The 15491-nt window shown below is 46.5% G+C and overlaps 9 protein-coding genes across 16 annotated transcripts; 4 read left to right on the top strand and 5 right to left on the bottom strand.

Annotated features, from left to right (window-relative positions):
• Nucleotides 1–279: 279 nt before the first annotated feature.
• Wdr82 (WD repeat domain 82) lies at nt 280–1297 on the top strand. Its single transcript, XM_020952191.2, has one exon. The coding sequence runs from the start codon at nt 280–282 to the stop codon at nt 1231–1233; it is 954 nt and encodes a 317-aa protein (XP_020807850.1). The 3' UTR covers nt 1234–1297.
• LOC110183839 (mitochondrial ribosome-associated GTPase 2) lies at nt 1249–3827 on the bottom strand. Of its 2 annotated transcripts, none has more exons than XM_086831406.1 (3): nt 3689–3827; nt 2368–2523; nt 1249–2310 (listed from the first exon to the last, which is right to left on the bottom strand). In XM_086831406.1, exons 2-3 carry the CDS (start codon nt 2509–2511, stop codon nt 1309–1311), a joined length of 1146 nt encoding a protein of 381 aa, XP_086687532.1. In that variant the 5' UTR covers nt 2512–2523; nt 3689–3827; the 3' UTR covers nt 1249–1308. The 2 variants fall into 2 exon arrangements, with proteins under 2 accessions (XP_086687532.1, XP_086687533.1); XM_086831407.1 differs by lacking the exon at nt 3689–3827 and adding an exon at nt 2618–2731.
• On the top strand, nt 2704–3919 carry LOC110183841 (haloacid dehalogenase-like hydrolase domain-containing protein 2). Its single transcript, XM_020952192.2, has 4 exons — nt 2704–2916; nt 2986–3282; nt 3340–3556; nt 3613–3919. Exons 1-4 carry the CDS (start codon nt 2786–2788, stop codon nt 3784–3786), a joined length of 819 nt encoding a protein of 272 aa, XP_020807851.2. The 5' UTR covers nt 2704–2785; the 3' UTR covers nt 3787–3919.
• Nucleotides 3920–3987: 68 nt separating this feature from the next.
• Nucleotides 3988–7457, bottom strand: AlaRS (alanine--tRNA ligase, cytoplasmic). 2 transcript variants are annotated; one of them, XM_020952188.2, is made up of 3 exons: nt 7368–7457; nt 6118–7125; nt 3988–6057 (listed from the first exon to the last, which is right to left on the bottom strand). In XM_020952188.2, exons 2-3 carry the CDS (start codon nt 7110–7112, stop codon nt 4152–4154), a joined length of 2901 nt encoding a protein of 966 aa, XP_020807847.1. In that variant the 5' UTR covers nt 7113–7125; nt 7368–7457; the 3' UTR covers nt 3988–4151. The 2 variants fall into 2 exon arrangements, with proteins under 2 accessions (XP_020807847.1, XP_086687528.1); XM_086831402.1 differs by having other exon boundaries at nt 7261–7379.
• A 118-nt stretch (nt 7458–7575) lies between these two features.
• On the bottom strand, nt 7576–8637 carry LOC110183827 (transmembrane protein 126). The gene is made up of 2 exons (XM_020952180.2): nt 8271–8637; nt 7576–8203 (listed from the first exon to the last, which is right to left on the bottom strand). The coding sequence occupies exons 1-2, from the start codon at nt 8387–8389 to the stop codon at nt 7651–7653; spliced, it is 672 nt and encodes a 223-aa protein (XP_020807839.2). The 5' UTR covers nt 8390–8637; the 3' UTR covers nt 7576–7650.
• On the top strand, nt 8537–9397 carry Rcd4 (Reduction in Cnn dots 4). Its single transcript, XM_020952182.2, has 2 exons — nt 8537–9033; nt 9096–9397. The coding sequence occupies exons 1-2, from the start codon at nt 8728–8730 to the stop codon at nt 9357–9359; spliced, it is 570 nt and encodes a 189-aa protein (XP_020807841.2). The 5' UTR covers nt 8537–8727; the 3' UTR covers nt 9360–9397.
• Nucleotides 9349–9744, bottom strand: Dad1 (dolichyl-diphosphooligosaccharide--protein glycosyltransferase subunit). Its single transcript, XM_020952181.2, has one exon. It carries the CDS (start codon nt 9742–9744, stop codon nt 9406–9408), a length of 339 nt encoding a protein of 112 aa, XP_020807840.1. The 3' UTR covers nt 9349–9405.
• A 357-nt stretch (nt 9745–10101) lies between these two features.
• LOC110183824 (proton-coupled amino acid transporter-like protein acs) lies at nt 10102–14884 on the top strand. Of its 6 annotated transcripts, none has more exons than XM_086831401.1 (7): nt 10102–10235; nt 10419–10650; nt 10756–10880; nt 12394–12559; nt 12691–13588; nt 13773–13945; nt 14004–14884. In XM_086831401.1, the coding sequence occupies exons 4-7, from the start codon at nt 12421–12423 to the stop codon at nt 14246–14248; spliced, it is 1455 nt and encodes a 484-aa protein (XP_086687527.1). In that variant the 5' UTR covers nt 10102–10235; nt 10419–10650; nt 10756–10880; nt 12394–12420; the 3' UTR covers nt 14249–14884. The 6 variants fall into 6 exon arrangements, with proteins under 6 accessions (XP_086687527.1, XP_020807835.1, XP_020807837.1 ...); XM_086831400.1 differs by having other exon boundaries at nt 10141–10235; nt 12688–13588; XM_020952179.2 differs by having other exon boundaries at nt 10141–10235; nt 12679–13588.
• LOC110183845 (uncharacterized) lies at nt 14804–15449 on the bottom strand. The gene has a single exon (XM_020952196.2). The coding sequence runs from the start codon at nt 15320–15322 to the stop codon at nt 14897–14899; it is 426 nt and encodes a 141-aa protein (XP_020807855.2). The 5' UTR covers nt 15323–15449; the 3' UTR covers nt 14804–14896.
• Between the last annotated feature and the right edge of the window lie 42 nt (nt 15450–15491).

Here is a 15491-nt window from a genome sequence, read left to right as displayed (position 1 = left end):
AGTGGCTTTAATATTGGAGTAGTTCAAGCTTACTTACCTATAGTAAAGGTTAAGTAAAGTTATGATTTACTGCCTCCGCTTCTGGGACTCATATATAATTATCTAATGCTCAGATTTTAAATCAGAAATCAAATTTTAAATGTTTGCTCTTGAACCAGTTCCGGCATGCCAGCTCGATGAGAAATGCGGAACCTGTTATCGAACCAAGTATCATCTCTAACGTTACCTCGCGTCGAATAAAAAAATTATAAACAAAATAGAAGCCCGGATAACTGCACAATGAAAATAAAACTCATAGATTCTGTCGTGCGCAGCTTCAAAGTGGCCAAGATCTTTCGGGAGAACACTGATAAGATCAACGCCATAGACTTTGCGCCCAATGGAGAGCACCTCATCTCGTGCAGCGAGGACGACCAGATCGTGATATACGACTGCGAAAAGGGGACACAGTCGCGGACGGTGAACTCAAAGAAGTACGGCGTAGACCTCATTCACTTTACGCATGCAAACAACACGGCCATCCATAGTTCGACAAAGGTGGACGATACTATCCGGTATTTGAGCCTGCATGACAACAAATACCTCCGCTACTTCCCCGGCCACACGAAGAAGGTTATATCGCTGTGCATTTCGCCGGTAGAGGACACCTTCTTATCCGGCTCACTGGACAAGACATTGCGCCTGTGGGACCTTCGATCACCGAACTGCCAGGGACTAATGCATCTGTCCGGTCGGCCAATCGCAGCCTACGATCCAGAGGGCCTGATCTTCGCCGCCGGTGTCAACTCGGAGAGTATCAAGCTGTACGACTTGCGATCGTTCGACAAGGGTCCCTTTGTCACCTTTAAGCTGAACCAGGAAAAGGAGTGCGACTGGACGGGGCTAAAGTTCTCCAGGGACGGTAAAACCATACTGATCAGCACGAACGGGTCGGTCATTCGGCTGGTGGACGCATTTCACGGTACACCGCTGCAAACGTTTACCGGCTATCCGAACAACAAGGGAATAGCCATCGAGGCCAGCTTCAGCCCGGACTCACAGTTCATATTCTCGGGCAGCACGGACGGACGAGTGCACATTTGGAACGCTGACACGGGCAACAAGGTCTCCGTGCTCAACGGCGACCATCCGGGACCGGTGCAATGTGTCCAGTTCAATCCCAAGTATATGATGCTTGCCTCGGCCTGCACAAACATGGCTTTTTGGCTGCCGACATCCGAGGAGGGCTTGTAATGAGTCGACGTTCCATTTATCTTCGTGTAGATCGTAAGAATAAAGTTTTATTTATAACTAACAATCGAAGCATCTTTATCTTAAATCTCTTTCCTGAGCCTTATGCCGGTCGTACTCCTTTCGAATGCTTCTAAGGAGTTGCTCCAGATTCTGACCCATCTTTGCACTGATACCAAGTACTGGTTTCTCGAGTCGGCGCTGCAGCTCCTCAAAGTTCTCCCGACCCTCGTTCACGTCAAGTTTGTTGGCCACCACCAGCTGGGGGCGACTGGCCAATCGTCCGCCAAACTGTTGTAGCTCATGCATTAGTTGGCCGTAATGCGTCCAGGGCTCAGACGCGCTTGCGTCCAGAACAAATAGCAGCAGGGTGCACCGTTCTGCGTGTTTTAGGAACTGTATGCCCAAACCCTTGTTCAGATGTGCATCGGGAACGAGGCCTGGCAGATCGGCAATGGTCAGCTGAATATGATCATCGTACTGGACGGTGCCCAAATGGGGACGCAGAGTGGTAAAGGCATACGGGGCCACCTTAGGCTTGGCGCGGGTCAGGGCATTTAGCAAGGTACTCTTACCGGCATTTGGATAGCCTATCAGACCCACATCTGCCATGCTGCGCAGTTCCAGGATGTAGGAAAAGTCCTCGCCATTCGGCCCGTACTCGCATACCTTGGGACTGGTCTCCTTGTCTGTGGTAAAGAAACGATTGCCCTTGCCGCCGGCTCCTCCGCGAGCGGCCACAAACATTAGATCCGCCTGTGCCAGATCTCCGACAATAATGCCCTGAGCGTTCCTAATTATAGTGCCAATGGGGACCTTTATCACTGAGTGCTTGGCGTTCTTGCCATGGCAATCCTTGGCGTTGCCGCGCTCTCCTTCCTCCGCCTTTAGAACGCTGCCCACGTGGTTGAAGTTACGCACATCGTTGGAGGCCTGGAAAACTACATGCCCGCCATGGCCACCGTCGCCGCCATCGGGACCGGCTCTTTCATTGCACCAAAGTTGCAGGAAGGACACGCAGCCGTCGCCGCCTTTACCGCCAATCGCCCGGACCCTCTTGGCATCGGAGAAGTATTGAGCCTGAAAGGAGAAACAGTTTAGTTATGTAAATTCCGTTCGATCTTAGCTTCTCCTTACCTCCTTTCGCTGGGACTTGGCCTTTTTGGGGCGAAGGGCTGTGGCTGACTGGCAGTATGTTGCTATAAGTCCACTTTGTTTCCAATTCGCGGATATATCGGACAGAGCTCGCGCTAAAACAGATCTGCCGGTAGAAAACAACATTGCTAACGGCGCCTGTGGGCAGAGGTGTAGTCTCTAACACAATTAAAGGGTTTGAATTATTTCACACAAAGTTAAGCTATCATATTTAAATTCAATAAAAACCAACCAAATTAACCCACTACAAATATATACAAATAAATAAAACTGCAAATAAAGTTTTGTTATTAAGTAAAGCCCTTCCGCTACGGCCATGCCACTGCATCAGCTGCTTGAACACAACATATCGACTATCGATAGTCGATGAAACCGGTATCGAATCAGCTGGACTTACTAAATGCGTCTGATTGGGAGAAGAACCTTTGCAAAATTCAACAGGATGTCCATCCAAGCTGCCCTTATAGATCTCAGCGGTACTCTACATGTGGAGGATGACCCCACTCCTAACGCCGTTGAGGCTCTAAAGAGGTACGCCTAACAAAGTGCAAGCAACAATATTTATATACTAACACATGTACATACATATACTGCGAGAAGATTGCGTGGATCCGGCGTAGCCGTCAAATTCGTAACAAACACAACCAAGGACTCGAAGGCCACGCTTCACGATCGACTCTGCAAGATTGGCTTTCAGTTGGATCCCTCGGAGATCTACAGCTCCTTGAGTGCCGCCGTCACGTATGTGGAGAAGAGTAAGCTCAATCCATTTTACCTCCTCTCAGAAGATGCTCGTCAGGACTTTCCTCCGGAGGATACGAAACGTTACCAGGACTCGGTGGTAATTGGACTGGCCCCCAAAGCGTTCAACTATGACTGTTTAAACAAGGCATTTAAGTGAGGATAGCCACCAATATTATTGTATTTCTACTGATACTCCTTTTACCCTAATAGTGTTCTCCTGGAAAACAAGAATCACCAACTGGTGGCCATACATCAGGGCAAATTCTATAAACGCAATGATGGGCTAGCCCTTGGACCTGGCTGCTTTGTAAAGGGCCTGGAATTTGCTACTGGACGATCCGCCAAATTGATTGGCAAACCAAATCCTTACTTCTTCGAAGGAGCTTTGGATGGCCTAGATCCGTCCTCCTGCGTTATGATAGGAGATGTAAGTGGTATTAAGGCTTCTCATTGGATAGTGACATTAATGATTCATGGTTGCAGGATGCCAATGATGACATTGTCGGTGCCATGAGCGTTGGTATGCAGGGAATTCTGGTCAAGACCGGGAAATATTTACCGGATGTTAATCCTTCACCGCCTCCCACTGCATTGGTGGAAAACTTTTCCGAGGCTGTCGATTGGATTATAGAGAAAAACAAACAAAAGTCTGCTTAATGGAATGATTTGTTTGTTTAGTTTAGATTGACTGATATTTCTAAATTATTTGTAGTTGATTCTGTGTAAAATTTGTAAATTATTGTTATTTTTTTTAAGGAAAATTAAAATTTGTTTCGACATTTCCTATCCAGTCTCTAGCCTTTCGTTAGCTTTTACATTTTTTCTTCGCCTCCTCAACAGAGAAAAATTCACATGAACTATAAGTGTACAAATGCTTTTATTTTATAAATAAGCGAAAAAATTCATCTGAAATGCTGTTTGGAACAGATAAATGGATTACCATTTGTAAGCATCAAGGGTTTATCAAAAGATCTGAGTAATTGAAGGATTTGCCGATTTTGAGTCAAAGACAATTCTTCGGTTTAAGCCAATTTAGCCTGTGCAAACTTGTTAGCCATCTGAACGATCTCATCCACCTTCTCATAGTTAGTTCCTGAAGCCTGAGCGGATTCCGGCTTGCCGCCTCCCTTGCCACCCAGCGTGGGGGAGACGTGTTGCACCCACTCGTTTGCCTTCAGACCCTTCTCCACTGCACTCTTGGGCACTGAGCTAAGGCAGAAGATTTTCTTCGAGTCCACATCGACAGAGAAGAACATGGCGGCGGCTTCCGGAAGCTGAGTGCGCACCTGTTTAAGAGCGGCATCTAGCGCCTTGGTGTTGTTGAACGCCTCCAACTGCTCGACCAGCACGGTGGCCTTGGGATTCGCCTCGCACAGTGCCTTGGCACGCTCTACAACAGTTACAGAGACGGCGGCGCGCAGGGCACGCTCCTTGTCGTCCAAAGTCTTCTTTAGGCCCTTCAACAAATTGCGCATATCATCCTTTTTCACGTACGGGATCGTGGCATGCGAGATTTGTTCGGTCAGCTCGACAATTTCCTTAACATGCGACTTTGAGTCCTTGCCAGACTGATCGGCATCGATGGTGGCCTTGAGACGGATGATTTCCTGCTCGAAGACCTCCGACTTCTTCAGTGCCTTCAAGGCTTCAGGGCCTGTCAGAGCCACAATGCGCCGGATGCCCTTGGCAATGGCCTCCTCACTGCTGATTACAAAGTCCATAATGTGGCCAGATCGTCTGAGATGGGTGCCGCCGCAGAACTCAACTGAGGTCTGTTCCCCGGCCTCCGAATCGGGATTCTGCTCGAGCTCGTCCACGGGCACTCCAAAGGAGATTACCCTCACGGGATCTGGATAGACTTCGTCGAACACCGAGCGCAGGCCACGAATCTGCTTGGCCACAGCGAGTTTTGATTCCTTGGCGTAGATGGGTACATTCTTGTATACCATGTCCTTTGTTAGCTGCTCAGTCTTCGCCACCTGCTGAATGGTCATGGCAGCCTTGCTATTGAAATCAAATCGTAGCTTCTCAGGCACCACCAATGAGCCTTTCTGCTCGGTGTCCTTGCCAAGGACCTGGAGAAGGCAGTGGTTCAGTGCATGCGTGGCAGAGTGATTCTTCATGGTCAGCCAGCGGCGTTCCACATCGATATGCAGATGGAGTTCATCGCCCACCTTCAGGGTGCCCTCGACAACGCCAATGTGCAGGATATAGCCACCACGGTTGTACACACGGTCCACTAGGAACTCGTTGGCCTCGTCGTTGACCTTAACCAAAGCTCCCTGATCGTAAATCTGGCCGCCGCTTTCCGCATAGAAGTTGGTCTTGTCCAGGACAATGCCTGCCTTCTGACCGTTGCTAATCTCGTTCACAAACTGATTCTCAAAGCGCAGAGCCACAATCTTACTGGTGCATTCGCCGTAGTTATAGGCAGAGTCACGTTCCTCCGAAACAGCTTCGTACTTGTATTTGAAGGAGTCGTCGGTGGGAGGTACATTCTGCTCCTGCAACTGCGAGATGGCGTGCACGTCGAGGTTGATCTCTTCGATCTTGCTGGCTCCTTTGCCCTGTGACAGTACATAAGAGTTCTGTTTGGCTGCCTCGTAGCCGGCCATATCGATCTGCAGGGACTTCTCCTCCGCCATCAGTTGGGTAAGATCGACGGGGAAGCCGTAGGTGTCGTACAGTCGCCAGGCAACATCACCGGGAATGATGGTTGCGGTTCCCAACTTTTCGATGGTGCGATTCAGTAAATTACGACCCCTTGTCAGAGTCTTGAGGAACTGGAGCTCTTCCTCGTTGATGATATCGATAATGTGCTGTGGATCCTTCTTTACCTCGGGGAAGGCATCACCCAGCAAGTCCACGACAGTGTTTACCAGCGTGGCAAAGAATCCAGGCTTGGCGTTCAGTTTCTCAGTGGCATAGCTATTAAAGGAATTAAAGATATTATAGTTTTCTGTCGCTGGTCAGACTAAGATTACTCACCGCACAGCGCGACGGAGAATGCGACGCAGGACATAGCCTCGGCCAGTATTGTCCGGAGTGCCACCATCAGCTAAGGCAATGGTGATTGTGCGGGCGTGATCGGCCAGCACACGGTACGCCATATCAATGCCGTCACTATCATCAGCGCCGACGCGTCCCTGGTAAGCTGGTGCTCCAGTGCCAGCCTGGATGGCATCGAAGAGTGGCACGAACAGATCCGTGTCGTAGTTGGATCGTTTGTTTTGGATGACGGACACCAACCGTTCAAATCCCATACCGCAGTCAATGTGCTTCTTAGGCAGCTGCTTGAGGCTGCCGTCAGACTCACGGTTGTACTGGATGAACACGAGATTCCAGATCTCTAGTACATCGGGATCGTCCATGTTCACCAACTCCGGTACACTGCGTCCGCCGATGCGATCAAAGTGCAGTTCGGAACAGGGGCCACACGGTCCAGTCTCACCCATCTCCCAGAAGTTGTCCTTCATGCTGCCCGGCAGGATGTGCTCCGGCTTGAGGCCCAAGTCCAGCCACAATTGCTTGCACTCCAGATCGGGTTCCAGGCCGCTGGCTTCATCACCGCCGAAATATGTGACGTACAGGCGATCCTTAGGGAGGCCAAGGCGCTCAGTGAGGAATTGCCAGGCCCAGGAGCAGATCTCCTTCTTGAAGTAGTCCCCAAAGGACCAGTTGCCCAGCATCTCAAAGAAGGTATGATGGTAGACGTCCTTGCCCACATCGTCCAGATCGTTGTGCTTGCCGCCGGCGCGAATGCACTTTTGTGTGTTGGCCACGCGCACCCACTTGGACATTTCGCTGTTGGGATCGGCGGTGCCCAGGAAGATGGGCTTGAACTGATTCATGCCTGCGTTGGCGAACAGCAGCGTCGGGTCGTCCAGTGGGATCGTGCTGGACGAGTGCACGTAGATGTGCTTCTGCTCCTTGAAGAAGCCCAGATACGCATCGCGCACCTCCTTGGCGGTCAGGAACTTCATTTTGCTGGTGCTTCTGTAATGGAGGAGCAGGTGAGAAAAAGACACACTGAAAGGTTGCCACGCGACAATTGATTCCCCTAACCCCTCAATAGGCCACAAAAACGGAGCAGTGAAAGTGTACGCCGACCGCACTACGTGACAGTATTACCCAATTTCAAAACGATTTAAGAGAGAAAAGTGTCCGCTTCTTGTATTTTCCAGTTGGAAGTACTCCCACTTCCCCTCTTTGATAAATATTTGTTATGTATTACTCACGTTTTCAACAGTAAATGCAAATCTAAACAATTTCGTCAGCCGACTTGCAACGTGCGGGGTGTGACCGTTGGTGGGCTTGCCAAATATACCTTCGTTTTCGAAATTCCTGTTATATGGCCACTCACTAAAACCGTGAAAGTATAAATTTAACAAAGCTTTTTTCTTTTATACAAGAACTGTTTCAAGTTTTTATAAATAAAAAACACACTTAATCTACAAACAGAACTAAGGGTTCTCTCCCAAAATGCACCTCTATTTTAGCTAGGTAACAATGTAAAAACAATTAGAAGTCGAATCTCTGCGGCATGTGGTTTTCTTCCAGCTCGTGCTCGATTTCCTTCATCCGCAGCATCATTTGGAAGTTCTGCTTGTCCTCCAGGCCTGTGAGGAACATGGTGATCAGGGCCTGAACGCAGATAATGGTGCCCAGGGCCGGCACAATGGGTCGCGTGAGCTTCCTCCACAACATCAACACCTCTCGCGGGTTCTCCGTGATCGAGGGCATGCGGTATGTGTAGCAGCGGGTGGCAAACATAAAAGCGGCAAAGGGCGCCAAGATTGTGGGATACACAATTCCCAGGCTTGTCTGGAAGGCGGCACTTCGCACCTGAAGACACGTGGGGCATTGGCCCAGCGGGTTCAGGAGGATGGGTCGCTGGATGAAGAACTTGTGCGTTAGCATGGTGAATATGGCGGGTACGGCGACAATGGGCAAGTAGCTGGATATCCTCCCGTGCCCGCCCAGCCGCAGTTTGGTGCGATAGTGATTATTTATGTAGGCACCCGTGGCCGCCGCCATAGCACTCAAGATCCCAGGTGCGTAGCGCAGGGACCATCTGCAGAAAACATTGGGTTTTGATTGTTAGGTAAGCGACAAGTGTATTTCGCTTGCATTTTACTCACACATCTCCCACTTTGTCCCAGGCTGTTATAATCTTCCATTGGTATTTCAAGGCCTGATCCTCTGTTATCACGACGGCATCCTTGGGTAGCTCGCCTGGCTTGGCTCGAGATAATGCCATTTAGTTAAATAAACCAAATTTTTTGTGATTCGCCTGTTTGGCAAACAGCTGTAAACGAGGCAGTGTTGGAAAGCGTCAAAACCGGCGTTGATTTACAGTACACATTTCGCTTCGCTGGATGATTGGTACGATATTTCTTGAATTTTTATCGGTTATCAATCAACTATCCGATAAATTTATCAAATTATCTACGTTTTGGATAGTTTCCTCCGGCGAATGCGATTCGTGTAGCCACAGTTTACTGTATCAAGAAGAACAGCTGACAACAGTGTGGCGTGCGCCTTCATTGTAGAGTTGCATTCGAAAGTAGTTGCTTGGGGCTTCCCTTTCTGTTCAAAATGCCGTACAAGCGTCCTAATCTGAAGCAAAAGAATACAACAGTTCGCCGCCTCAACTGTCCACATTCAGCACTGCCTAATGTCGTCGTTGAGTCCTCCAGCTGCCTGGATGCGACGAAGTTATCTCTGCCATCAGTCAGCTCCCGGGCTAAGGGAGGCTCGACGACCCCGAGATCCGTGCTGCAGCAGTTGGCCGCGCCCGAGTACAACACTTGCGTGCGCCAGAAGAACGAAATTGACAACATAAAAAAGGTGCAGACTCCGGTCACGGTATCGCCGAAATCAATGGCCGCCATAGCTCCAAAAGTAAGTCCCGTGATCACATGCCCAGAGTAACTCCATTATATCTCATTTTAAATTCCCAACAGATCACTCAGAAGCTAAATTTCCAGCCGGGAGATACTGTTTTCAAAAATCTCGAGTCCCTAAACGTTAACGACTCGGTGTTGATAACGCAGAAGACGAACTCGCGCCCAGTCAACACTAAGGCCAAGCAGCCCGATCTCAAACTGGCCGACTATTTGGAAAATATACGACTTATTGACATGTACGTTCCGGAACCCGAGCTAAACTTGAAATTCGATCGGGAGCCGTTCGATTTCTACGGCGCCTACATGCAGATTTATCATTAGGTTACATTTTATTTTAAATACATGCGAATCCAGTTGTACAAGTTTGTTAGCCAATGAAGTTCATTACCACCAGGTGCAGGATCACATGGGCAAAGATGAAGTCGGCGAATCCGCGCTCCGGCGAGATGCCGGCAAAGACAGCCTTGTTCTGGGGATTGGCCTGCAGGCGGAGGCACACGGCCAGGACGAAGCAGCTGACGGTGCTGATGAAGCCCGAGAGGAACGAGTTGAACGGGAAGGTGCCGACCAGACAGCAGTAAACAAACTGGATGATGCCGGTCAGCAGAATGTAGCCCAGGTAGATGTCCACCAACTTAAGCTTCTTGGGGGTGTTCTGCACGTAGTCGTTGTAGAACTTTGATATGACGCTCGCCAGCTCGACCATGTTGCTCTTTTTAATGCGGTTTCTCCGGTAATTTGGGTATAAAACGGAGATTTTTTATTAATTTACCGCAGACACGTCACGAATTGGGAGAGAACACAAAGGTAGGACCGTTGCTGGAATGTGAAAATAATACTTAAAACTTTAGCGATGAGCGATTAGATACAGGAGTTACTCGATAGTTCGGATAACGCAAAAGTCATCGTTTGTTTGATGACAGATATGTTAAATTTTTGTTTGTTTGATGGCATTTTTTTATTAATTTTAATTTCATTAAATTCTGAAGTCATTCTTCTATTTATTTTAAAAATTAATTGTTAAAAATTTGGTGGTTCTCTTACATTTCGACAATTAAAAATCATCCAATTTATCTGGCTTTTACTGTAAGTCCAAATTATCGATAAATTCGGAAAAAACCAACATCAGCCGTGGTATTTCGCTGTGCAGGTTTTCAGACGTTGTTATTGTGAGCTAATTCAGAAGAAAATTGTAACGTATGTATTTAAACACAAATAATAAACAACAAACGACAGCAATACGATCGTTAAAGTGTTTTGCGACTGTACAATAAATGTTTGTTTCGGTCGGCCGACTGTCGCGTGTTATCAAACAGACGTCTTTTATGAATGAATGAACAACATGATTCATTGTTGATGTTTTCTCCGTTCGATTCGCAGTACTTCCAGACACTCTTGTCAAAGATAATTGGCATCCGCTCCTGTCCTGCCCCTGCGCCCCCTCGCCATTGCTAAGGCCCATGGAGTTGCAAACCACTGTGGATTTTCTGTGATTTCCCTATTCCCCCACTGATATATTGCGCGTCGACGTTGTGACCTTCGCAGGAGCATCCCCAGTGACAAGCGGGAATAATCAATGGAGGACCTGACGCCGTTAACCAACCTTCAACAGGTAGAAACATCCACACACATACAATTGTTGGTCATCGATTTATGCGCGTGCTAAATGTGTTTATTTTGATTCAGTTGTCCATCTGTTAATTATGTTTTTTTACAGTTTTAGTTCAAAGATTATTATTTGCCCAACTGCCCGCCAACTGCCTTATACAACTGCCAAGTACATCGAAAAACAGCAAACAACAACCCATCTTGACATTCCTACTCTAATTTGTGATATTCGCCGTAAGTGAAATTTACTTTTGGATCTATTTAATATCGTCGCACTTCGTTGTGCAAGTTAGTGTGAGATGTCAGATAAAACTGAAATAAGTTAGAGCAAAGTGCTTGTTTGCTTTCTTGATGGTCTTTAAACAAAGAACCAGGTCGGATTCTGGCACATGTTTGTCTGCTGTTTGTCTGGATCTACACAGAATAGCGTATACTATTTATTTTAGCGGTTCAGGAAGAAACAAGAAGAGTTTAAAAACTTTTTATATATATTTATAATATATACTACCAAAGCTAGATGTTCGTTTAAGGGTGCTGCAAACTAATTCAAAAACAGTTTCTTTAATTAGTAATCATTGTAATTTCTGACATTCATATGAGTTTTAACATTTAATAAGAAAGTTAGGTCTAATTCGAGTAGTATTAAATCTGTTAATTCTATTTGGAAGTATACAAGAATGAGTGTATTGATTTTCATCGAAAAATGACTCTGTTTAGTGAATAAACTTTAATAAGAGACATTAATCACATAAACATTCATGTTTAAATAAAGAAATAACTAAGTAGTTGGCTTAAAAGGGTATTCGTATGAGTATAAGCTTATAAAATAACAACAAAATAATCTTCAGTTTAGTTCATAACAAAGTAGAGAGAAAGTTAAGTTAATAAACAACTAAATATGATTTGCAGTTACAAAAATATGTGATTTTTAGCCCTCAATTATATACCCTTTAAATTTGTTAGTTAGTTAGTTTTCTTATATATTTTAAATTTAACCAGTATTTAATTATTTGAAATTAATTTTAACATTTCTGACTGACTATTGCCTCATAGATGAACATATATATATAGGTGTTATATTAATCTACTTTCATTCTGAGCCGTCGGATGTAATAAAAATCGAACCACTCAGAAATGAGATATGATATTTGCGAAACGCTGCGCTCGCCACTGCTGAGTCATTATTGAGTATAATAATAATGGGTGGATATTTGATACGACGTCTGGATACATATTATATAATTGTGATTTATGGTACAAACATCGGTGGCTTTCCAGGCGAAATGCGGTTCTTATCACCGACTTACTCGTATTGCTTGTTTTTGCGACTTGCCAGCTTCGATTTCGGACTTCAAGCTATACTCTACTCAGTGACTGGACTCTCAAATTTGATATCGACTTCCGATGCAACCGTGTAATGTGTAATAAGGTTTCATATAGAATCTATCTATTCGCTTGAACTTCAATTCAAGTCCAAGGCTAAGTCCGGATTATCTGCATGGTCCGAAAATTTTCCACTCCACCCTGGCACGCGTCCGCTGTCCATTCGTCCGTCGTTTGTGCCCGCCGCACTATCTGAATCTCCTATTGTTATTTGAGCGGGGAAAACTGAGTCAGCGGAAAATTTTCGAGGCGAGAAGCGGGCGTCGCAAAGGCTGGATGTTCAGTGCGTTTCGTACCGCCGGGAAGGGCACATCACATCGCTCCAAATTGATTGATTTAACAACACTACACCTACTTGTTCTAGATTCCCGAGGGTGCGCCGCGCAAAAAGATGTCGGAACGCCAGCCGTTGCTCTTGCAGAGCGATGCCTCCGACTACGAGGGCAGCAGGGGATCGGCAGCGCGACCCGTACGCAGCTCTCCGCCGGACAACACGCTGGTAAATGTCCACAGCGAGGACAGCCTAGCAGGTGAGTTAGTGTCCGCCTCTTCAGGCTCTTAAATGATTCAATTTTGTGTTTGAATTTAATATATAGTAACTATATATGAGAAATGAACTTAAATATTCTCTATGATTCTTCTCTGTGAGTGCACGCAGCAGCTTCGGGATCGGGAGACGACGAACACGGCTCAGCAGCGGACAAGGCCAGCTATAACCCCACCCTCCATCGCACCCTGGAGCACCCGACGTCAAACTTTGACACACTGATCCATCTGCTAAAGGGCAATATTGGCACTGGTATCCTGGCCATGCCAGATGCCTTCAAGAACGCCGGCCTGTATGTGGGTTTGTTTGGCACCATGATAATGGGTGCTATTTGCACCCACTGCATGCACATGCTGGTGAATTGCTCCCACGAGTTGTGTCGACGACTGCAGCAGCCGGCACTGGACTTCTCCGAGGTGGCATACTGCAGCTTTGAGACGGGACCGTTGGGCCTGAGGCGATACTCCCAGCTGGCCAGGCGGATCGTAACAACGTTCCTGTTCATCACTCAGATTGGCTTCTGCTGCGTCTACTTTCTGTTCGTGGCCCTGAACATTAAGGACGTAATGGACCACTACTACAAGATCAATGTGCACATATACCTGCTGCTAATGCTGGTGCCCATGATTCTGTTGAATCTGGTGCGGAACCTAAAGTACCTGACGCCCGTCTCCCTCATTGCCGCTATACTCACTGTTGCTGGATTGGCCATTAGCTTCTCGTACATGCTGCACGATCTGCCGGATGTGCATACGGTAAAGCCGATCGCCACCTGGGCGACGCTCCCTCTCTACTTTGGCACCGCCATCTATGCGTTTGAAGGCATTGGCGTGGTCCTACCTTTGGAGAACAACATGCGGACACCCGAAGACTTTGGCGGCACCACAGGCGTTCTCAACACGGGCATGGTGATTGTAGCCTGCTTGTACACCTCCGTTGGATTCTTTGGCTACCTGAAGTACGGCGAAGATGTTAAGGGCAGCATAACCCTGAACCTGCCTCAGGGCGATACGTAAGTCCATCCAGAAAATTTTCCATTCTTAATCTGTTAGAAATCTCTGAAAATATCAAACATTTTAGTGCAATTTTTTACTCAATATATGTACACACTTTAGATGTATTCAAACTGCAAATAGATAGATCTACTTTGCCCCTCTTACTAACTTGTTAAAATATTAATTATATTTATGTTTCAGTCTCTCCCAGTTGGTGCGCATCACCATGGCCGTGGCCATCTTCCTCTCCTATACCCTTCAGTTCTATGTGCCCGTAAACATTGTGGAGCCATTTGTGAGGAGCCACTTTGATACCACGCGGGCCAAGGATCTGTCAGCAACTGTGCTACGAATCGTTCTAGTCACCTTCACTTGTAAGTACCCGTGTTTTCCCATCATAATATTATGACTTAATCTTCGTTCTCCCCATAGTTCTACTGGCCACTTGCATTCCGAATTTGGGCTCTATTATCTCCCTGGTGGGTGCCGTCAGTAGCTCAGCGTTGGCTCTCATAGCGCCGCCCATAATCGAAATGATTACGTTTTATAATGTCGGATATGGCCGCTACAACTGGATGCTGTGGAAAGACTTTCTCATCCTGATATTCGGACTTGGTGGCTTTGTCTTTGGCACCTGGGCCAGCTTGGCGCAGATTCTAAACGACCGGACACACTAATTTCAATCTTTAGGGGAAATCAGGACCTATATAGAATTTGTGTGCGAATTTATGACGAAGGCTTTATGTAGTGTATACCCTTAGTTGTTTCTCCTTTTGCGAAGGATGTAACTCTTTCGGTGCTCTATTTGTGTTTAATTTATTTTTTATCGCGATAATATTTGTATTTTTTCTCGTTGTTATTAATTAGCTGCAATTTTGTACCGGAGACAATAACTAGCATTTTAAGTAGACAGTTTTGTAATACTCTTCAGTTCAATTCAGTATGGCAGTAGCTTATGAATTTACCTGCGTTAACTCGAGATCCGCACAATGCCAAGTGATTTTTGCGTAGTATTCTTAAATAAATTATTGTTTAGATTTTACTATGTATGTTAGTCTAGGTCGGTGCAGCGCGATCATTCCAAAGCAACGCCCAAAAAGAATTTACCCAACAAACCGAAGTTTTATCGTTCGTATTTTCTAATTATATATATATATATAGTTATACATACATATATATATACTCAACATACCGTATTGGGTCTCCGAAATCTCGACCTCCGATTACATTCATTCGGTGTATCAGCAAATGTTCTTTAATGATTTAACGAGTAACAAAAGACAATAATTAAACTTAATGTTTTTAAAAATCAAGGGATTGTTTCTCTATCCCAGGATGGCCACTGGAAGGCGGGCCAGACTTGGCCCTAAAATTCTCAACGGATTTCTTGAAAGGAATACCAATCCTCGGGCACTTGGCAATCGGCTAAGGTTGGTCAAGCGAGCGAGTGGGGCCTGCTGGATCGGCTGAACTTCTTCTGCATCCGGATCGGGTGTGAAATCTTGTGGTTCCTCGTCACTAGGCAGTTGCTCAATGGCATCTGTGGGTGGTGGGCCATAGGTTAGATCCGGTGGGCCATAAGTCTGATCGGGTACGCCTTCCTCGAAGGGTACCTCAGGCTTCAGTTCCTCGGCGGATGGATAGGGTGCTGCAGCCTGCTGCCTGGCGGACCTAGCTGGCAGAGCTTTAATCATACCGAGGGCCAGGATAAGTACCACCAAGGAGCAAGACATCTTAGCGAATCTGGACATGATTGATTTAATAATAAAGTTAACCAAACAGCAGGTGAAATCGATGATAATTGATACATGTCCGCCCTGAACATGTCTTTTTATATACTCGACGGTGGGGCTACGTGTTTGGATTGTTTAATTTCTATTAAAGACATGGTCATACGGCTAATGACTGACCCCAGAGGGC

The sequence above is a fragment of the Drosophila serrata genome, unplaced genomic scaffold, assembly GCF_035046125.1.
Source record: "Drosophila serrata isolate PLE 108 unplaced genomic scaffold, ASM3504612v1 contig_240, whole genome shotgun sequence".
In the NCBI taxonomy this organism is placed as follows: Eukaryota; Metazoa; Arthropoda; class Insecta; order Diptera; family Drosophilidae; genus Drosophila; species Drosophila serrata.
This window is presented reverse-complemented; position numbering and strand designations above follow the sequence as displayed.